Consider the following 23303-nt stretch of genomic DNA (forward strand, 5'->3'; position numbering starts at 1 on the left):
TAGCCCTTATTTTTGGTTTGGCACAGGATGTTAGGAATTTGGCACCAGATATCTCTTTTGCTGCCTTTCATTCTGTACTGCACTAGTTCCTGATGCAGGGGAGAGCTCAGAGCTGAACAAAAAAAAAATTTGGGAGAGGCAGGCATTTGATTTTTTTTTTTTTTTTTTTTGAAATGGTATTTTGAAGTCAGGTCCCTGCTACAGCACTAACAATAGGGGCTGGTCAAGAGTCTTTCAGTAAAAGACCTTTTCCTCCCCTTCCAGTGAATGCTTGTTCATTAAAACTGAAGCTTTTTGTGGGAACTCCATGGGAAAAGTTTCTCTGGTCCAGATGGAATTTCTGGTCAAAAGAAGAGAGAGAGGGAAAGAGAAGCAAATCCGCCCTGCTCAGGAGTAGCCCATGGCTCTGGGATTAGGCTGTTCCCATAGGTTCTGGGGGCTGGGGAGAAGCGCAGAGGGAGGTTACACCCTGAGATTTGGAAGGAGGACTAAGGATATAGGGATCTCTCCAAGGTGGTTGATTTTGGTGTCATAGTTAGTCTCTGTTTTTTTGTTTGTTTTTAAATAATAATAATAATAATAAAATCATGTACAGAAGAGCAGTATTGAAAAAACAATCAGCTGTGGTTGGATGGGAAATCTTCCCTGTGTCCCACCCTAACCATCCTCAGCATCCTTGCAGCCCCAGTGCTCGGTGTTTGGTCCTTTGGCTCTGCCAGCAGTGAGAGTTGTTACACATCAGGAGAGCAACTGGGGGAGGCTGCCTGGTCCCCAGAGCAGTGCTTCACCTGTGTCCAGCCCCACAAGCTGAGCATGAGAGCTGCTGAGCCCAAGCCTTTGGTCAGAGGCTGCTAGACGCCCTCCCTTCCCAGCTTCGTAAGGTAAACAAACACCCCATCTCTTTAATAAGCATCTCGTTTATTAGACAGTCAGATGAGTCCCTTACCTCATCCATCATTTTTATTTTTATTGTGCAGGCACTAGATGTATGTTTGAGTGTGTATACTTAAGGGACCAGGAATGAGAGACCTTTTTATGAATCTGACCATGTATTTCTCAGAAGGCCATTACTAGAGGAAAATAGTTGCATAAATAATGTACAACTGCAGATGTCCAAACCCTGCTTTCCTGCAATAGCTCACAGCTTCAGAGACGCTACTTTTAAAAATGTTATAAGGAGTGTTAGAAGCAGTGAGGAGTAAGAAGTAACTCAAAACTAGCATTTTAGAGCTGAGAAGTTAAAGTTAAATGTTTATTTCTGCCAGTGATCCTTTCTTTTGTGTCTGCATGCGCAGCCTCTTTTTGTGCTGTCACCGAATTTGTTGTAACCTGGATTTGCTGTCACTGGAAGGTTTTGCTACCCAGCACCTGCAAGCTGGAAACTGTTACTCAGCTTCTTTGCTGACGGCTGTCATGAGTCAAAGCAGAGATGGCAGAAAATAAGGGAAGGCTGTTTATCACTCACTGATTTTTTTGTCTTAAATATTCGTATCTCTCTAAATGTTTAATATAGGGAGAGTAGGAAAGCCTTTTCTCTGTGTCTTTGTCTGCAACCTCCATTATCTGAAACAGGGAATAGGTTTTTAAGTACCCTACCCATGCAATAAAAGATGTGCTTCTTTTTGAGATGACAGTTTAATTTCATAGCTGGCATTAAACCTTCTTGCTTAGCCATAGGCATTCCCTATCCTCCATAAACCTGGCCTTGGCAACAACAGCGAAGTTTCCAGTAAGCCCTCAGACTGGAACAGGCTGACCGGAGTGTGCTGAAGCTGGGATAGCATCTGATGGTCCCTTTGTTACCAGCGAGGCTGTCTTGCAGGGCCGCGCTGCGTGCGGTTCATGCCAGGCCCCATCCTGATACTAGGGAAGCTGATGGTATGGATTTCCCAGCTGATTTTGCTGGCTGTTGGAATATACATCAGTTATTAATATTCATGTTTGTTTTGAAGGGAATTAAGAGCTGTTAGAGTGATAGCTTGGAGGAAAGAGCCTCTCCAGGGGCTGGTGCTAGTTAATACTCTCTTCTGCCTATTAGACATATGGCACCATAGGAACTTACCACAAGCCTGCTGTCAGAGCCACCATTTAATGTCAGTGTAATTGCTGCTTTGATCCCCTCTAGCTCAGGGAAGATAGAGTTGATCAGGAAATGGTTCAGAGGAGCAACTGGATCAGCTGGGACTCTTCAGTGTGTAAGAGATGAAGTAGGAATCCATAAAGCAATGAGAGGCAGCGAGGGAGTGACTGCAGAGTTCACTGGCTCATCCTTCGGAAGAACTAGGGTAGGAAAACAAAACTAGTTGGAGCCAGGTTTAGATCCCACCAAAGTATGTGCTGTGTTCTGCACACAACATGTAGTTGAGCCAAAAACTCACTGCGGGGTGTTGTAGTCAATAAAAGTTTATGAGGAGGGATGTGGCAAACTGGTGGAAGTGAAAAGCCATTACTACTTACTGAATGCAAAGTCCTTCTGTTTCTGCAAGTTTCTGATCCATAAGCAGTTGAGACTGGAAGAATACAGGGGAAAATTAAGTATATGCTTGTACTAGTTCTCTGTTCTCTAAATATCTGCTTTTGGCCACGACTGAAGGTGAACCAGAGTTGGACCTTTGTTTTGCCACGGTGTGGCTGTGTTGTGTTCTTCAGGGAGCAATGGAATAAATGGGACTTGAGTAATGGCTGCCTCTACATGCATGCTAGAAAAGAGAAAAATCACATCTCCTTGCTGTTTCAGCTGCAGTGGTATGACTGTTAACGAAGCCCCACTGAAATCTGGTGACAACAGTGGGGTTTGCATTTTTATGTCTGTTTAGTATCAGCTGAACAAAACCTGCAAGATCAGTCCTCACACACACATTGGGTATTTTTGTCCAGAGATATTCGTAGCGCTGGTTTGGCAAGACTCAAAAGACCTGAGAGATCTTGATTTGAATTTGTGCACTGAGGAAGCTTTGGGGATTTAGATCGAAAAATTCCTGGAATGTAGTTCTGGCCAGTAGGCGTTTGTTTTGTTTTGTTTTGCTTCTTATATAAAACGATGACAGGCAGGGAATTCTGGCCCTGGCTTTGCTTCGACAAGCTGCATGAATGCTCCTCCTCACCTGCACCCGAGGTGTAAATTGCTGCCGGGCAGCCCGCGGGGCCCCCTGTGATGTAAGTGGCTCGCAGGGAGCCTGCAGCCCTCTGCTCAATGGCCTCTCTGTCCACATGCAGCCTGGGAGCAGTCACGGGGCCTTTTCTTTTCAGATGTGAAATCTGTCAGCTAAGTGAAGTCAGCTTAAATATCAGCTGAGGCTCGAGCTGCCTTTCGGTTTTTGTTGACTTTACCCCCCCTCCTGCTCCCTCCCGATCGAGTTTCTCTCTGCTTGAGTCAGACTTGCCGACACTTAAAAGTTGGCATTCTGTGTTTCGGTTGTGTGGGTTTGTGTGTGGCAGGCTTGAGGTGCCCTTGAGGAGAGGGAAACCGTGCTGGGTCTTCAAGGCTCCTTTTGGTAGGTGCTGCGGTTCGCTCAGAAACCAGCAGCAGTGCGGCCGGTACCCAAAGCACACTGTGACGGGGGAGATGCTGCGTGGAACTGCTGGCATTTTGTGTGCTCCACCTGCTGCTGAAGGGTGCAAGCGGTGAAACCGCACCCAGCCTGGGTCCACATGCAGAACAAAAGCTCCTGCCTGTGCTCCCACAATTTGTTACCAAAATATAAGACATAACCGATGGGGGTGCAGGCAGGCAAGCAAAATACAGGGGGACAGCAAGCGCTGTTGTTTCTGTGCCAAGCCTGTCCTGGGGCAGGGTGCTCAGGTAATGCCACGCCTGCAGGTTTGGGATGAGCCCCTGGCATCGCTGCCTGTCAGTGCTGAAACATTTTGTGTATTGAAAGCTGGAGGGTTCCTGGTTGTGACTTTTTAGAAAGAAAAAACAGAGTAAACTGCAAGGAGGGAAAGCTAGGGAAGGAGAGAACTTCTGTTACCACTTGTGGTTTTCATCGCTCTCTTAAGGATAATACTTAGCACTTGTCTTGTTTTTTTTTTTGTTTGTTTGTTTGTTTTTGTTGCTGTTTTGTTTTTAGCCCAGATTTCATATGTTTTAATTATGTGATCATCAGCTTTGACTGCTTTCTGTCTTACATGCATGCTTTTTTTCCTCTCGTTACCTTTGGTGGTTTCCAAGGCTGAAGTCATTTTTCTACTCTTAAAAAGGCCAGAATATTTGAAGACTTCCAATTGAGAACTTCTGGCTGTTGAGACAAATAATCTTAGTATCCTACGAATACTCTGTGCATCTCTTACCCCTTTAACGACTGGTCCATATAAGAGGCAGCAGCAGGGTACCTCTCCACGCTTCACTCCTCTGCAGATGGTGTAGAAGAAACAGCATTAGGGCTGAAGGTGTTGGGCACCGGGCTTGGTGCGTGTCATTGTGTACTCTCTTCTCTAATTGATGCTGTCCTTGGAAATATCCTTTCCTGTGGAATAAGATGCTGAGGTATAGGGTCCTACCTACCTCAGGGTGGATGGTTAAGAAGATGGTGTTGGTTAGGTGTCCCTTGACTTTCCAAGTGGGGAACCATGGTGGGAGTGTGCTGGAGAGGTGCCGGCAGTGTAGGGAGAATGGGATATCGCATCCTGCACCCCTCAGGTGCTCTATATCCTGGATAAATTGGTGTTAAAATGGTACCGTTCTGCTTTCTTGGGCTCGTGCTGGAGGGGTGCTATTGAGAAAGAAGAGTGCACGGCATTCTGGAGGAAGAGATGGTTGGGAGTAGGGCAGGCCGATTGCGCCCTTGTTTAACTGAAAAACATGAGTCACAGCTGAAGGCCTCTAGTTATGCTATTGGAAATGCTTACCCCAGGGCTGCAGTAGTAGTGCATGGTTGCAAGCTGATAGCTGTGTTCCAAACACCCAGGTGAACAGGAGCAGTTTTCTTGCCCTCCCTGGCTTGCTGGACATGTAGCGGTCAATGCCTATAATCCCTAATCTTGTAGCATTATAATTGATTGTAGGAAGTAGTTCTCAACCCTTAAGTCTCTCGTTCCCTAGGGTGTAGGGATGTAGGCATACTGGTGTTTACTAGGAAGAAAACACACAAATATCCTCCTGTTGTGAAGGGTATCCCTGACCTGCTGAGCTGAGGAAGTTGATACTGATTTGACTTTTTTTTTTTTCTCCACTCCCCTCCAACCTCCCTCCTGTCTTCTAGAGAAAGTTCACTCCTGCGACCAGGAAAGGCAGAGCGCCCTGGAGGAGGCCAGGCAGAACCCCCGCGAGGGTATCGTCATCCCAGAGTGTGCTCCGGGAGGGCTCTACAAACCAGTGCAGTGCCACCAGTCAACTGGGTACTGCTGGTGTGTCCTGGTGGACACAGGACGCCCCCTGCCTGGTACTTCCACTCGGTAAGAGCTGTAAGCCTGGTGAGATGCCTGCCTGGAGCAGGTAAGATATGAAGAAAATAGTATTGCTATACCAGATAAGTTCCTACTTCTGGAGTAGTGAGCTCTGTGTGCTACTGCCTTCCCTAGAGCTACCAATGCCTTGTATGATGTGTTGATGTTCTTGAGTATCATCAACTTATCCTTTCCAGTTAACTATCCTGCAAAATAGTATTTTGTTTTGTTTTCTGGCTTGCAGCTTTTTTGTGGTAGCAGGAACCAGTCCTCTGCTCAAAGTACAGGTCATCTGTATGAGTTGTGAGAAGAGAAGCGTCTGTGTTGCGTTATGCTCTGCTTTATATTTCTGTGCTTATATTTCAGCCACTTAGATCCTGACCAGAACAGATTTAGAAGGCTTCTCAGTAGTGCATTAATCGATTTTAAGCAAAGGATAGATTTGATCTTTTTCTGCTCTGTATCTTAAAACTACTCAGGGAGTATTTTCTCACGTGGGGTTCAGAAACAAATTGCTGCTCTGGAAAGATATAAAAAACTATCCAGTAGGAGCTGGGATCTAAACTCTGCTATACACAGTGATTGTGCAGAAAATGGACATTTCTGGAAAAAAAGAAGCACAATCTGTGCACACAGTAGTTGGAAGGGGGCCTTGTGCTGTTTGTGGATTTGAGTTGGTACTGGACTTTGGAGCATGCTCCCACTCCTCTCTCCATGTCCTGTTGCTGCTGCTGACTGTCCATAAGCAGGCAGATGCTTGAGAATAGCATTTCTTCTGCAGGTTTGTTTCCCCTCTAGTGAGCAGATTAGATGACCTCTCAGCAACCACCTGATGACACTAAAGTTAATATCACATAGTTTAGCATCTGCTGTTCTTCTTTTTCAGCTATGAGACCCCAGTGTGTGAAAGTGATGCCAGATCGAAGAGCACAGAGGTTGATGATCCCTTCAAGGACAGAGAACTTCCAGGTCAGTGAGGAACAAAATCCTACCTCTGCTTTCTCTGCTTATCTCACCTTGGGATCCTCAAGAGGCCAAGAAGCCTCTTCTTGAGATGGGGAATTTCCCTCACTGTGCTTGTTTTACCATGGGTTTTATTCTGTGTTATTTTGGATAACTTGAAGAAGCTGGGAGCGTTCGGGGGGCTGGTTTATTGCCTATCTGCCCTTCCTTTAAAACATTTCTGAGATCAGAATTGTAGGAAAAAAAAAAAAAAAAAAAAAAGGTTGCCTGGAGGTCCCCTGAGGAAAGAATGTGCTTGGTGTTTAAAACTTTTTTTTTTTTTTTTTTTTTTTTTTAAACTGTGTCCAGGACAATATCATTTCCATTTAGCAGGGCTTTTCAGCAGCTTGATGGCCATCTGAGCAATGGTGGAGGACACAAATGTCAATTGTCAGTGGACCAACTAGCTGCCTGACACTGCAGGGCCTGGCAGGACAGTGGTGCACTAAGGTCACTTAATGCCGTATGTTTATTTATCTGAACTAGTTTCCTTGCTTTCTACTTGGGGCTTACTTCATCTCCCACTGCTGCTTGCTTTCTGTTCATCTGTCCCATCTTAACAAAATGACAACTCACAATTTACTGTTTGCATACATTGTTTCTGTTAGGAAGAGCTGCTGGGTGTAGGTGTCTGAGCAGCTCTTAAAAATGCCATTCTACCTGCCTGTCCTCTGTTTTTTCTTCCCTCTGCCTTTGTAAGGAGCAGAGTGAGGAACCCTCACAGAGATCAGCCATTGCTCTCCTGGGTGGGGAACAGCTGCTCAAAACCAGAAGCTACAATGGGTTCCTCTCCACCATAAGGGAGCACTAGAGACCAGGAACTCCACAGAAAGAGCTGGTAGCACTTCTTTTTTTCTCTGGCTCTTTCTAGGACTAACATAAAGTGAGTTATCCCTGAGCAGGTTAGCAAAGGAAATGAGATTTGTTCCAGATTTGCCATCTGCATCTCCTAATTCTCCTCCTGCTGGCTCTTGACATTGGGCCCCATAGCCCTCTGCTTAGCAGTGCTGCCCTCAGCAGGGCTTTCTGCTATGCGGCTGCTCATTTTCACAAGTCATACAGAAATTTCCTATATGCCGCCTCCTCACGTTTGAATGAAATTGGCCAATTGGCTCATGTATTTGAGGGGTGAGGGAAGGGGGAGGGAAACCAGCAGACCAGCTATAAATGATTGCATTAAGGCTCATTTCCTTAGGAAATCATTGTAAAATAGAATAACCTTAGTTCCTTTCTTGTCCGTCCCATTCTCCCCTTGCTTTACTGCCTTTCCCTGTGTTTCCCCTCTGCCTTCCCAGAATTCAGTGGAAATCCTTTACTATGGGTCTCTTTCTTTGAGAGTCTCTGTCTGATCTCTCAGGAAGACAGAATGGTTTCTTCTTCCTTCTTCTGTACTGCAGCTGCAGCTGGACAGGGGCGTAGGAACTACACAAGGCACAAGAGGACATCTGTAGGATGCTCTTAGTGGTCTGGTCCCAGCATCAGACTCCAGGAGAGTTCCCCCCTCAGCTCAAGCCACTTTTCTTTACCTGAGTACACTTCAGCTCTGTGCTTGGATGTATGGTTCCTGTCCCTGATGGTTCCCATCACTAGAAATACAAAGGAGAGATTAGGAGATGGAGGAGAGTTACCGATCCTGGTTTGTCTGTCTGGAAGATGCTGTGCTCAGTTGTCTTTTGGTGCAGACTTGAGGTTTGGGACAGAAGGAAGACCCAGGGAACTGCAGGCTAGTCAGTCTCAGCTCTTTGCCCGGCTAGATCATGAAGCAGATCCTCCTGGAAACTATGCTAAGGCACTTGGAAAATAAGGAGGTGATTGACAGCCAACACAGATTCACGAAGGGTAGATCATGCCTGGCAAATCTGGTGGCCTTCTGCAATGGGATTACAGCAGTAGTGGATAGGGGAAGAGCAACTGATATCATCTACGTGGACTTGTGCAAAGCTTTTGACGCTGTCCTCCATGATATCCTTGTCTCTAGATTGGAGACACATGGATTCGATGGCTGGACTACTCGGTGTGTAAGGAATTGGCTGGATGGTCACCCTCAAAGATTGTGGTCCACAACTTAGTGTCCAAGTGGAAACCAGTGACAAGTGGTGTTCCTCAGGTGTTGGTATTGGGATTGGTGCTGTTTAACATCTTTGTCAGTGGCATGGGCAGTGGGATTGAATGCATCCTCAGTAAGTTTACCAATGACACCAAGTTGTGTGGTATGGTTGACACGCTGGAGGGAAGGGATGCCACCCTACAGGGACCTGGACAGGCTTGAGAGGTGGGCCTGTGCAAAATTCATGGAGTTCAACAGGGCCAAGTGCAAGGTCCTGCATCTGGGCTGGGGCAATCCCAAACATGGGCAATCCCAAACATGAACAGTCCCAAACATGAATACAGGCTGGGCAGAGAACGGATTGAGAGCAGCCATGAGGAGAAGGACCAGGTGGGTGTTGGTGGATGAGAAGCTCCACATGAGACGGCAATGTGCAACTACAAAAGGGTAGATTTAGATCAGTTATTCGGAAGAAATTCTTTACTCAGAATGGCGAGACACTGGAACAGGTTGTGCAGAGAAGCTGTGGATGCCTCACCCCTGTAAGTGTTCAAAGCTATGTTGGATGGGGCTTGGAGTATCCTAGTCTGGTGGGAGGTGTTTCTGCCCATGGTGGAGGGGTTGGAATTAGATGTTATTTAAGGTCTCTTCCAACCCACGCCATTCTGTGATTGATTAGCTGTTCTTGTGTGTAAAAAATACCCTAGTGAGTCAGAAGAGGCTAAGGTGGGAGAGACATGAGCACAAATTGTTATACACCTACATGTACCCTCTTCACAAACTGTGTCATGGCTGCTCTCACAAGAGCCAGAAGAAAGAAGGAAGGAACGTGTTGCTTGCACATAGCAAATGGCAAGCTGCTAATTCCTGCAGACGGTGAGATGCTGAGGCCCCAGGGAGATGACTTCTAGCAAATGGTTTTTCAACCTTCTCATTACTGCAACAAAAAGCTCCTTTAAGTGAGTGGTCTCCTCTGGCTGCCATAGCAGCTTACCCATTACAATGCTGACATTTTCTGGACCACGTGCCAAACGAGTGCCGAGGGGTGTGCGTGTGTGTAATACGCATAATATGGAGACAGGCTAGGGACTGTTGGTTAGCTGTTGCAGAGAACAGAGCCTGTAATACTGCAAAGGAGTTTTGTCAGATCAATTTGCAAGCTGCTTTCAGCTGTCAAGGGATTACAGTATGTTTCTGCTGCTCTGTTTGGGGTACATGTGCTTCTCTGCTTGCCTGGGAAAGGCAGAAAGGCTACTTGTTACTAAGGTGATACTGTTTTCTGGTAATGCTCTCCTAGGTGAATAATGGGTAGTAAACAGTGGTTTGAGGAAAGAGAAGAGGTAAGTGAGGTGGTGATGGCTTTGGTGTCGCATCAAAGAAGACAACGGAGTTGGGAGGTGATGGGTTTGGGACAGTGGCTCTGGAGGTGATGGGTAGAAGTATATTTGTTCTTTGGTAGGCTGGAGCAATTGTTACAGTATTAATGTGGTAGTAAATGAAGCATGCTTTTCCTCCTTTAAAAAGCAATAAAACTGCATAGCTTGCCTCATAAAGGTGAGGAGATGGAGATTTTTGTCTCAGCTCTGTCATTGGAGGCTGACAGGAGACTCCGTCATTCTGAGGTTATAGCAGAAGGGAACTGGATAGCCTCAGGACTAAGTCATGGAAACAGTTACCAAGCTTGTCTACAGCCTACTTTGTCCAATTCCTGCCTAAACCGGCAGTGACTGGGGTCTGTTGCCACGTGATGAATCGGTCTGACATAGTTCCCATGCAGTGTGGTCATGAAAAGAACTGAATTATTGTGGTAGCTCCCGGCAGGCAGCACTCTCTGTGCCTGGAGAGGAGAGTACAAGCAGCAGTGCTCATTTTGGCCCACACTTTAAGAAACTGTAAGCTGTCAGTTAGGACCTCAGAACAGACGTGTTTTCAAAGGAAGATGACCCAGGAGGTAATGAGTTGTTTTGTAAACTTCTCTACAAGTGTCACCATGGGAACTCCATCTGCCAGGCCCTTCCAGCACATCCCTGTGGTTATGCTGGTAGGGAACTGGGAGAGGCTGTACAGCCAACCACACGGCCTTCCTGCCAGATATTGTTGGTGACTGTGTGTGTGCTGGACAAAAGCTGCAGGACAAATTGCCATGAAGAGAAACCCACTGAGGAATTCTTTTGCCTTTCCTTAGGGACTGTGATGATGGCTGCCACGTTACAAACAAATGAGGGGCTCTGGCTGATCCTTGCTGCAATGTATTAGGAGATCTTCTGAGATCTTCTGTGATCTTGCACTGAACCTCCTCTTTTCTCTCTACAGGCTGCCCAGAAGGGAAGAAAGTTGAATTTATTACCAGCTTACTCGATGCTCTCACTACGGACATGGTACAGGCTATTAACTCAGCGGCACCTACTGGGGGTGGGAGGTGAGTCCGGAAAGCACTCGGGCTGAACCCACCAAGGTGGCTGCAGAGCTGTGGGTGCCCATGAGGTGGGGGTGGGAGGGAAGGGTGATGCTCTGAGCTGATTCCCACTGATCTGGATTGCTGGGAGACCAACTAATGCTGTGTCTTCAGAGGCTGCTCTGTCATGTCATCGTAGTCTGGGGTGCCTCCTCCCACCCCTCCTCCCTGGCAGCTGTTCCACCATAAAGGTTAGTATAGCCCATTTGAAGTGTGAAATGAGAGCTCAGTGGGAGGAAGTGGCTTGTTCTTTTGTCCCCTGGTGCATGAAAAGACCTAATAAAATGCAAATGGATTGAAGGAGGCCGTGTGGCCTAGTGGCTACCATGGGGAGTGAAGAATGTGAACAGAATCCTTGGCAGCACCAGCACTGCAGTTTTGCTGTGGGTCTGAAGCCAGCCTGCAGATGAGAGAGAAGCTGTTTTTCATGACCCTCCCCTCAGACCAGCTGCCCCTTCATCCCTCAAGCAGCAGGTCAGGCCTGTTGAAAGAGGTGGGCAGAGGTCTGCTTTTCTGGGGAACTGGAGAAAAGCTGAGGTCTTGTCTCCCCCTTCTGCTTGATGATAGGAAATCCCCTTAGTGCAGCAGCTGCAATGCTGCAGCATGCCATGTCCACTGAGAACAGACTGTGGTTTGAAAAGAAGTGCTGTATTGCCTTGATTAGGCAAGACTTCTATGCTTCTGGATTCTCTTGTCTATAAAAGGGGACTGTGCTAGCTTAGCACGCAGGGATGCCACAACACATAATGTGCTCATGTTCATCTGGGTGTAGAGATGAAGGAGGTGCCTCTGTGCATGTTACTTCCAACATTTTGAGAGTAATATTGGTCCCTTGCTCTCCTCTTTCAAAATGCAGAAGGAAGAAGCAATGCCATGTTTAAATACTCAAGACAAAAATTTCCTGGGTGGCACCTTTGAGCCCCTTGTCTTCAGGATGGATTGCTTGTGAACCCATATGTTTCTAACTTTGCATTTGGACCTTGCAAATTGGGCTGGTGGCTGAGTGCTTGCACATGGAATATTCTGTAACCTTTCGAATTAGCAGTATATGCCTAGCACGTCTGTATTCATATAAACAGGATGAAAAATGCCCCAAGGATGGGAAATACGTCGTTCTCTCCCAGCCATAAGCATTCCAATGTCAATTTTGTGTAATTTGCATGGTTCAAATGCAGTGGGTAGGGGTGGCAGGAAGCCCTGGAGAGTATTTGATATTTATTTGGCATCTTTGGCACAGGGACTGAAACCTAGCCAATGTAATCATCGCTCCTAAAATAAAGCTTAATATAAACCAATATTGTAGAAACCAGAGATATATGCCCCCACTGTACTTCTATAAACCCAGCAGGCTTGCTTCCTAATGTTCCCCAAGCTTTGTGTATTTCTCAGCTTTGAATAGAGGCCTTTCTGGCAGAATTTTTCACTGCCCAGCTCTTCACACAGTCATCGTGTTGATTTATTTTCAGCTCCAGTGTCGGCAGCCCAGTTGCAAGGGGAAAAAGAAATCTTTTAGCAGTCTGTCCTTTGTAAGGCAAGAGACTGCTACCACCCAAATATTCTGCCTGCCCACAGCCATGATTAAATTCGGGAAACTGCTCTGGTGTAAACTTCCGTGTGCATCAGTTAGGGTGGGTGCATAACCCAAAGAGTACGTGTCAAGATTTTCCATCCCACCGTGACATGATGAGACTGTTTATTTTGGAAAAAAAAAAAAAAAAAAAAAAAAGGTATTTCAAGGAATTTTAGAAACTTAAATAAAAATTTAATCAGTACAGCTTTCATTTTGTGTGAGCTTGCAGAGCTGAGAAGCTGTCTCTGTGCAATGAATCCTACTTTCCAAGTTTCCCAATGTGGGAAATGTCCAAAGTCTTCTCTTTAGGAACATCTGGAAGTTTACCGGGTGACCTAACTTCACTTTGGCACTAGAAATGAAAGTTCTTTTCCATGGGTATTTTGCCCATATGGCTAATCAACTCATTTCCAGGCTTAAGAACTAACAAAATATTTGATTTATGACAGTGCTCATCCTGTACCTCCCTGGCCCAGGTTTGCTGAGAAGGTGATGTTGAAAATGAAAGCAGGAGGTCTGTTTTTTCTTAATGTCAGCTGAGGCATTTGTGTTTGTGAGCCGAGCTTCACTTATCTCAGGCTCTTCTCCATCTTTGTCATAATGATGGCAGAACAGGTGCTGTATTTAAGCATGTACTAGTTTCCTCTGTAGCCGACCTTTTTCTGTTCCTTTACAGCGTTTTTGTTTCTTCTGTTCATTATTTCATCTTCTGGGGCTCTTTTAGAGGCTGAACAAATGAAGCTGATAATCTAAAGTACTTTTAAAATGTATTATCAGCAAAGCTTATGCCTGTTGCAGAGGGAAGGCCAGGCAAACGTGATGCAAACAAGCTGTATCCCCAGGCCAGTTGGCCCCTTCTATTGTCCCATGAATTTTAAGTGCAGAGTGGACCTTTTGGGTGGGTGGACTGAATGTAGGGCCTCACTTCCAGAATGGGGGCAGAATTGACACAGTACCCCAAACTGAATAGTTAGTGAAGTGCATTGAACTCTGGATATGAGCTTGCAGTGGGGGGGTGTGGCAAAAAATGAACATTTATAATCAAAGAAGTAGCAAGTAGGAGTTTTAGGGAACAGGGGTGTATTTCCATTTCTCCGTGGCAGCAGGGAGATGTTACTGGCCTACAATATACACCTCTAGTATTAACATTAAAATAGGGGACCAAACAGAGAAGAACCTTGCCAAAGTTTTAAGGGCTGAAAAAGCCTAACAGTGAGAGTCTTCAGGAGTTCAGGCTTCCTTAGTGTATTAAAAGAAAGAAAGAAAAAAAGGTTGAAAGATGATTACTTATAATCTGAGTATCTCCATAGGGACAAAAGCTCTGCAGGCTCTTTAGTCTTAACAGGGAAGAACATGATCAGCTGAATATAAACAAACTTGTGATCAAAATTTCTTTAAAGTGAGGGATTTGTAAGGCGGAATGAAGTAATGAGGGAAGTGATGGATTCTCTCTAAGGCTTTCATCTTAGGCCTGATGCCTTTCAGAAAGACTTGCTTTAGTCAACCCAAGTTATGGTCTTAAAAGTAATTTGATTCACATTCTGTGCCTATGATATACAGGAAATGAGATTAGATGACCCTACAGCCTTCAGTCTGAACCTGAATATGTGGAGTGAAAACTTCCTGTGTTTGCTGAGTGTCTTCAAGACTTTACCTATATGTGCTGCAAAGCTATCCATGGCATTGCAATTAGTGTGTTATTACTTTTTCTTTGGGGGGAAAGGAGGAACATGAGGAGAAATGATAGAGATCTGCCTTTAGAGCACTACATAGAGCTGTGCTAAACTGCACACTTTATACTTGGCACACACGAAAACAATCTAGTAGCAGCAAAGTGAGGCTGTACAATTTGGATTGCTGCAGGCAATGTAAGTAAAACCTGATAAGACCTTCTTTTTTTTTTTTTTTTTATTGGGCATGCTTAAAACAACCTTGTAATCCCTTATAGGTCTTGTCTCGTTTAAGCAAGTTCAAAGCTATTGACTTTAATTGAGTTACTCTTGCTTTACAATAATGTAAATGAGATGAGAACTTCCCTTCCTCGTGGCCCTGGTTTACATTACAGCAAAATAGCCAAATAGACTTCATTTAGACTTTTGAAACAGAAAATCTCTGGTAAAATTCATTCTTAATTTTAAGTTTATATAATAACTCCAAGGCACATCTTGTTACTGTATGTTTTCAAAGTAATTAAGGGAGCGCTTGTAGGAAATGAGTTTATTAACCAGTGTTTGGTATCCTTTTTGAAAAGACACATAGTTGAAATTGTTCATATATAAATCCTATGTAATAGGAGCACCACTTTTTTTTAACTTCACTTTAGTACATCTTATTCTATTTTCGAAGTCAGAGAAAATAAAATGTGTGTCATGCTCACATCACATGGGGTCTAAACTAGAATATCCCAAAGGGAATCTCAGCCTAGGTTTACCTGACCTAAGAAATTATCTTTATTCCTTGATCCAGAATTTTAATTGCCCAAATGTGTGCACTATAGCTTGTTACCTCATCAGCAAAAATATTAATGCCCTGTGGAGTTTTAGGTTAAAAGGACAGCTTACGACAGCCATCCTTATCATGTAACACGGTAGCTGTGCCCCTTCATTTTAAGTTGCTAATTGTTTCCCATGTAATAGCCCTAAAATGTACTTCAGAAAATTGCCCCCAAGGTTCCCTTTCATGCTGCAGCTGAGCAGTTTGAAGCAGGCTCAGTAAAGCTCAGCACATCTCTGGGGTGTTCTGAAGTTGTGCCCTGTTTTAATAAAGATTGACATTTTCAAACAGTATGGGGAAGTTAATGCCCAATTCCTATTCAATTGAAGTTGGATATGAAATTCTTTTTATGCTCCTATGGAAGTCCTAGCCTAATTAAAGATATGAGAGAGTTCATGCAAGAGGAGGATCTTTTAAAAGTCAATGAGGAGTGAAGGGAGCTGATTTTTAAGCCTTCTAAATGATTTATTCCACGATCTTCAAAAAAGTTGTGTTCAGAATAATGTTTCATACACAACTTAGCCGGAGGGAGGAGAGAAAGAAACTGGGTCTGTAACAGGAAGATAGCTTCAGTTTTAACTGTAGAGGAATTATGCATTGCCCATAATGAATTTGGACTGTGCGCTAACCTTTTGTTTAGTCTGAACACAGCTTATTTTTTTGTTAGCTTCTCGACTCTTTCACTGCAGGAAAGGGAGAATAAGAAAACAAACACCCAATCCTTTTTACAATTTCATTAAAGTAATCTCCTTTGATTCAAGCCATGTTCCACAGTTAGAACTTTTAGCTTTATGATAGACAACTGCAAAGACAACAAAAAAGAGCAGAGCAAGAAGAATCGTGAATTTTACCTCAGTTTGTAAAACTCTTACTACTTCCCACTACTCCTTCTAGGCACCTTGGTGGGCATCATCAGTGTTCTCATGGGCATTGGCTGGCAAGACCAGTCCTAACATTTCTTTAGCTTCCATCCATCCTTCATTCAGCAACAGCACCAAGCAAGGCATATATCCTTGCAAGCTACTTTCAAATCTTAGAAACTTACAGCTTTGAATCCTGCAGGCATTCTGACTACAAACATACCTTATGTGCTAGGAGTGGAAGCTGGACTTACCCTTTTTTTCCTACTCTGTTGCTTCTGCTAGTAGCTTCTCATGTGTCAGTGTACCTTCATCTTGGAATTATCTCCATTTGGCTTATAGTCCCTGTTTGCAGTCCGGAGTTAGGTGATGTTAGGCTGGTCTTAATCCCCTTTCCTCCTCCTGCCTCAACCATTCTTGTTGCTGAATAAAGTTTGTATTACAAAGGAACAGGTTTTCTAAAGATCTTCAGACAACTGATCATCAGCCGGGAACTTAGAGCTTGAGAGCTTGCAACCTTTGCTTTCTCCCAAAGCAGTATTTTGTATTTGGGTTTTCTGTCACTGCAGCAATATTGAGTGTGCAGTTGCATGCAGTGGGGCTGCACATGGGCAGAGGGGTGGCTTTGGTAGGAATGGACTTCAGTTACTCAGTAAAATGTAGTGGGGCATATTAAGCTTTGACAGTACAGTCCTATGGAGGACAATGTGATTGCACGCTGTACGTGGTTTGGTATGTAAGTAATATCTGACATTGCTGCTCTCCTGTACTCTAAACTATATACCTACCCTTCCTTCCTGCTCCTTCCCACTCAGTTAACCCCTCCTTTCTTGCTAGGGGGCCTCACGGGCTGGAAAGCATTATAAACTGCATGCAAAGTGCATGTTCAAGCTGTCTAGGTGGTATTTTGGCATATTCTTCTCCCTCCGCTCCAGAATTTAGTACAGCTGCAAAAGCACACATCCGTGTTTTTTCATAGCCTCTTTGCTTTTTGCCTGCACTCCAGTTAGGCTAGATAACATGAAAATGTTCTGCAGCGGTGTCTCAGCTGGAAAATAGTAGTGTTAAAAGTAGTAGCACATTAACCCAGGTATGTCCAGGCATTAGCCACCTAAGAAATAAGTATTCTCCCATGAGGGAACTGACAGCATGTTACACAGGAGGAGGAGCAAAAGCTTACATTGAGAAGACTACTTACTTGATGCCAACAAGTTAGTAAGAAAGCTGAAATAACAGGTTCCTGTCCGAGGCTGTTAATGACAGACCACTCTTCTCTTCCCTGTCAGGCTGTGAGTGGCCTTACACTGCATAATGGAGCTAAACTTGCTGGCTTTTATGTAGTCATCATGAGAAGCCTAAGAAGTCTGTCTGCATTTTTGTAAGGTCTGTCTTTACTAGATCTTATGAAGCTGTTACCGCACTGCAGTGAGAGACTGGAGTTCAGTGGATTTTCATGGGACCAGTGTTAGAGCAAGAGATGGGAGTTGGGAATGTGCTGAGCAGTTTTATTCTCTCTTGAGTTTTCTGATTCCGTTGTGGTCTGAATGAGTGGAGATGCAGCCCAACAAATTAAGTTTGCATCTAAGAGCTGATTCGTTTCTCTTGGAATAGCGATGGGGAGGCATTAGAAGGAAATTCCCCAAGAATACATGTGAAAACTCTGCACTGGCAGAACACTTTGAGCCCCCAGATGTATTTCAGCTGATCCAGCATGTATGGTTGCTGCCATGGCACATCATCAAAACTAGGTGGCTGTGAAGTTGCATCAACGCATGTTTCGCAGATGGAATATGCGAAATGTCTTGCATGGACAGCCATCACAGCCAAAATATTCAGACAGGGTGTTGTAAACTCGGCCTTCTCAGTGTATCGTGCAATTTCACAATTCACCTAGGGAAATACGGCCAGCCTGAGATGATGTGGATCCTCTCTGTCCAGCCTGTGCTGGGATTCTGGATGGCCATCAGAAAGGGCAGGCAACCAACTGAGGAACTGCAGTACTGGTAGGCCAGCCAACGGGAAACAGTAAAAGCTCAGTAATGGCTGTGTCTTCCTTCCTCCTGCAGTCACAGCAGTTAAACTAATAATACTTCATCTCCGTTAGCATGCTAGAGCTCGGTATGAGCACTCAGCGTGTTTGTAATGGCTAGGACTGATAAATCAGCACCTCATGAGTCAATGTATTTGTATTAGCCTGTGGATTGCCTTGGTTTTCTTTATGGAAGTGCTGGAGTGAGCTATATTGCCCCTTCTGGTAACTCACAAGAGCTCCTCTTTGGTGTGTTTCTGCAAAAGAAGGCACTTTCAAGTCCTGCTGCTGAGTGTCTCTTCAGCAGGTAGAGAGGAGCTTGTCTTTCTGTCTGTTGTTTTTGCTCTGTTCTGCTGCTGGTGCTAGGGATGCTCTGCCCTTTTCCCTGTTTCTGTCTCTCCAGATCTGCGCCTTCAGAAAAAGGTTAGGGCAAAGGGCAGGCCAACATGTGGACCAAGGGAACCTCACATGCAAAAGCTTGGGTTGTATTCCTATGTCGGAGCAAAAGCAGAAGCTCCTCCGTTGCAATACAGAACTTCTAGTTCTTCCCTGTGGCTGTTGGAAACACACTAGTCTTCAAGTGATAGCCAGCTCACTTCCAAAAGGGAGAGAGGCCAATGGCTGTGTTTATAAATGTCATAAAAACAAGCCACAGGATGTGTTTTTATTCTCTCCTGTCATTCTGGTCTTCACATAGAGTTTCAAGGCTCTAAAAAATCCAGGCACTCCCTTAGCTTCCTGGGGAGATTTTTGCAACTTCTGCTTGTCCATAGGTAGCTCCAGGGGATTGCCTTATATTTTGGCTCCCAAAACGAAGCCAAATTTATTCCCAACCTCTTCTTCCTCCCTCACAGTGTTTATCCCACTGTACATTGACCAGATGCTGCAACTGAATGCCAGGCTGCTTCTCAACTAAGAATTAAGCGATGAAGGAGACATTCTCAAGGAAAACCTTGGGAAAAACGTTGTGCAGTTTATTTGCCACTCCCCAGCATGTGTTTACTTTTTGGGGGATCCAGATGTCTCCGGGAAGGGGCTACCTTTCACACTAGTGATGTAAATTACCGTGGCCGTAGGTTGGAATTTTTATTTTTCAGGCTTGGTAGCTGCATTTTAGAGGAAGAAGCAGTCCCCTGGGAAGGTCAGAAGGATTTTTGCCCTTCTGGTTCCCAACAAAGAAATCTTCAGTGACCATTTCAATATATATCTTACCAATCTCTGAAATAAGCTTGATGACAGTCTTGAAGTCTATTTTATAGCAGACCTTAGTGAAATTGAACCTTGGTTTGTATTTCCCCACCAGCTCGAGTGCCCAGAGCTCACACCAGAACCTGGCTGCGTGCAGCACACAACTGTCCCTCTCTCATTGCTGCGGAAGGAATTAGGCAGCAGCTGGAGGTGTCTCCTGGAATAAGTCAGGGCAGCAAGTGCCAGTGTAGCATGTCTGACTGCCTGTCAACTAATTTCCGTGCACCAAAATGCTATACGCTTGGGAGGAAAAAGGCTCAACTCTCAGCATCATTTCATCTTCCTCTACTCGGACATTTATCACATGGGGAAAAGACGGGCTACCTTAGTGCAATTCTTAAAAATACCTCTTTAGAAAGGGTTTCTTCCCTGGTTCTTTGTGTTGGCAAGGAGTAACACCCTTCCAGCTGCTGCTGCAGGGCACCTAATACAGTGTAAATAGTATAACGTAATAGTGGCTGTTCAGAAATGACTTGAGATTGTATGGTGATATTCTCTACTTGTGCATCTTCATCTGTGGCTGTTCCTCCTCTTGTCCTCCTCCTCCACTGATACTTTTTTTGTTATTGTCCACAGAAAGAAAATGTGAGCCAAATAACGTCAAACTTGTAATATCAGAATGAGTAAGAAATGAAGCAAACTGCAGTTGCCAGTTCCGTAGTATTACTTTTAATGGATTTGTGGTGCTTGTCTGCTGTGGAATTCTTGTGTATAAATCAACCATGTGAAAAGCATTAAATATGCTGGAAATACAGCACAGGAGTTCAGATCATATAAATAGATACAGCAAGAATGTTGCATCCTGCCAAGGACATTTTCAAATAATGAATGTGTCTTGCATTAAATGAATTTGTTCCCTTTCTGAAGCCTCGATGTTGATATCACAGAAACTACCATGATAGCTGGTACTCATGGCTCTCCTGTTGGTAATTTGGATGGGAGCCCAAGGGTCAAAAGGACCACGGAGACTGCCTTTTGCCCTCTAAAGGGAGATCCTTCTGGGATTAGTCAGAGTTTCAGCAACTGGTGTGAGGAGAAGTGTAGTTACTGAGGGTATCGGTCTCCAGGAATCTCTTGGCACCACTTGTTAATGCTAAAGGACATTTTTAGAAAAAAAGTTTTTTCTTTTTTCCCCTCTCTGTCTCTCAAAAGAGCTCAACTAAAAGGAGGAGATTGTAAGACCCATGTGTTTATCCCGCTTTAAATATGGCATAGTGTGTGCCTGACTCACGCTCTGAGTGAGCAGCTCTGGCTCCTCAGCATCTGCCTGACAGTGTTGGTGAGAGCACCCACTTGTCAGGGGCCTGTGCTTCCTCCCTTCCAGGTTCTCTGAGCCAGACCCCAGCCACACGCTGGAGGAGCGAGTGGTGCACTGGTACTTCAGCCAGCTGGACAACAACAGCAGCAATGACATCAACAAGCGGGAGCTGAAGCCCTTCAAGCGTTACGTGAAGAAGAAAGCCAAGCCCAAGAAATGCGCCCGACGTTTCACTGACTACTGTGACCTCAACAAGGACAAGTCTATCTCCCTTCAGGAGCTGAAGGGGTGCTTGGGAGTCAGCAAGGAAGGAGGTGAGTGTCTTTCCTTCCTCATCCTGTGAGAATGAAAGACTGATGTGGAGTTATGTTAAACTGAGGAATCAGTTTTCCCCCAGGTGACTTAAGTGCCACAGTTTGCATGGGAAAATGAGTGGGATAAATATCCTGTATTGTAAATGTAGTTCATTATTTACTAAGCTATGTCTTAAAGTCCTTATCGCAGACCTTTGTGCTAAGCACGGATACAGGGCAAAAATTAGAGCCTTGCCCAGTACCTGGCTCGTACTATAAAAGTCCTTCGAAACCGTAGTTCAGATCAGGTCCTTTCTGAGTAATACGCTGCTGACAATATTTTGTTGTCTCAGCCATGTAGGTTGGATGGTGAATGAGCCAGCACAGACCCAGTCCTTCCTCAGAGACCCTGTTGACTAACAGAAATAATATTTATTTTCATTGCTAAATCCAGCATGCAGGAGAGTGGATGACGCACAGAGAACAACTCAGAAAGAAAGTGCAGAAATGTGGTGTTGCCCTTTTTCAGAGTTAAATTGAACTTAAAAAATCAGAGAGAAATATGAATATTTTTTTTCCTTTCTGTTCAGTGCCTGAGAAACCAACCCACCCTCCTTCCTTTTCTTCTTTTCATTTTCACCTCATCTTCTACTGGGACCTGGACCAAACTGATATTTTTGGAAATTTTACAAATTGAAACTCTTCAACCCAAATTCAATAATTATCAGTCATTCTTGACTGTGGGTAGACTTGCTTGGCAGGAGAAGGCAAGCTGGAAGATTCCTGGGGACTAATTTCCTGTGCAGGTGTTTTGGCTGTGCGGACAGCTCTTGTTGTAACTAACCATCGTGCTGGTCGGGATGGGTAGCACATTTTTTTTTTTTCTACTCTTAACCTTTCCTTAGTCCTTTCCTTAGGTTTAGCAAGCATGAGAAGGGAATGAGTGCATTTGAGTTTTGGGAAGTTGCCTTTTCCAGGTGCTTTGCAAATGTTTCAGTTATCATAATCAGGCTGTTGCATTATTTGTCAGCTGTGAGAAGCTTGCAGCTTCCCTAGCTCAGTGGAAGCTTTTTTCTTAGTCATTGGTACTTTACTGAGGAATGACAAACCAAAATAGCAGTCCTGTTCCTTAATTTTATTACCTTCCCAATAAGATGAACATGCCAAATTAGTTTTATTGCTATTTGGCCTGGAATAAGACTCTCTGGAATCTGCTGCCTTGGCCAACTGACTGTTCAGAATTTACTTTATGGAAGGGGAGAAAAAAAAGGAGAGAAGGAAGAAAATGAGAATCTTTGAGCTGGAGTGAGGGGGAAAGAAAGTGGTAAGGGAGACATGTTGTGAGTGCCTGATTCCCACACTGTTTGCTGAGAACACAGCCTGACTTTTCATGGTTTATTACATTGTATGAGGACAGAATTGTGTGCAAAAAAGGGCTATGACCTTTTTTAATCACATAGCTACACATACCGACCAGAGGCCTGATAAACCTTGAGGTAAATGCCTAAGTTTTGTGGAAGGAAAACTCTTAAGAAAGGACTAGAGGTAGCTGAAGGATGATGAGGGCTAAAAAGCAGTAGAGGAAGCCAGTGCAGGGAGCAGATACCAACATGTAGGAAAGAATGTGAGTACTCTAGAGGTGCAGCTTACAAATTTATGATAGATCTTTTTAAAGGAGTCATGAATTTGTGAGGTGGTGGATAACAAGTTTGCCCTGCCTTCTATTTAACAAGAACCTCTAAATTGAGAAATGGCCAGGAGCTCACCTTTTCTCCAACATCCTCTTATTCCAAAAGATGGGAGCATGCAATCGTCCAACTAAGTCCATGTGTTTCTTCTCTGCGTTTCTTTCTCTATGCCATGGCCTCTGCACATCTGCTTGGGCTGAGGTCACTGTGGGTTGAAGCCAAGAGCTGGTTGGGAAGCTTTTTGATGACGTACTTTCTGTTGTAAACTGCCAGTCAGATGAAACCAAAACTTCTCACGGAAATGTTTCTTTCAACAAAAGCTTCGTTGGAAAGGTTTTTCTGGTCTGGTTTTGGATGAGGGAAGGGTTTGAGGGACGCAAGAAAAGTCATCATTTCCAGTTGATATACTTCATTACTAATGAACTTGCCTCAGATGTTCCAAATCATACTTGGTATCCAGCAGCACAAGGACTAGAGCGAGTTGGGTCACCATTCCAGGTGAGCATGCTTCCTGCTAGGTAAATTGAACACTTGTACTGATTTTGAAAATAAAGCTTAATACAAACTTCGTAGGGTTTGGGATGGTGAGAAAAATGAATGTTAAAGCTTCTGCATTTTTGTCAGCTTTTGATTTTTTTGGGACCATTTCCATCTAAAAATGGAAACCGTGGTGCTTGGTGGAAGTACAAGACGTAGATAAATCAGCACTGTTATCTCCCTCTTGGCTAAGAGATAAACAAAAAAAGATTTATGTGGAAGGATTCATCTAGGATGTTCATAAGGACAAGACTGACTCTGAGCTCTTTCTAGGTTAGGATCAAATCTGTCTGAGGTGCATAGTTCTGTCTTCCTCTTCTCAGCAGGTTCTTGATTCCTGTGGTCCCCTAATGTGTGGGTGCTACCAGCCAGTGGTTCTCCAGTAAGGAAAAGAGCTGTCCATTCCTCTTTTCCATCCTTATGATGACCCAGAAAGCT

General features: G+C 44.5%; 1 protein-coding gene across 6 annotated transcripts in view; it reads left to right on the forward strand.

Annotated features, from left to right (window-relative positions):
• The window catches only part of SMOC1 (SPARC related modular calcium binding 1), a 125046-nt gene that overhangs the window by 93375 nt on the left and 8368 nt on the right, over positions 1 to 23303 (forward strand). For all 6 annotated transcript variants that reach the window (XM_035328923.1, XM_035328924.1, XM_035328926.1 and 3 more), the window contains exons 8-11: positions 5202 to 5394; positions 6272 to 6354; positions 10748 to 10853; positions 20414 to 20661. In XM_035328923.1, the coding sequence (XP_035184814.1) occupies positions 5202 to 5394; positions 6272 to 6354; positions 10748 to 10853; positions 20414 to 20661 (630 nt within the window). The remainder of the gene's footprint in view (positions 1 to 5201; positions 5395 to 6271; positions 6355 to 10747; positions 10854 to 20413; positions 20662 to 23303) is intronic.

This window comes from Oxyura jamaicensis, chromosome 5, assembly GCF_011077185.1.
Source record: "Oxyura jamaicensis isolate SHBP4307 breed ruddy duck chromosome 5, BPBGC_Ojam_1.0, whole genome shotgun sequence".
NCBI classification, from domain to species: Eukaryota; Metazoa; Chordata; class Aves; order Anseriformes; family Anatidae; genus Oxyura; species Oxyura jamaicensis.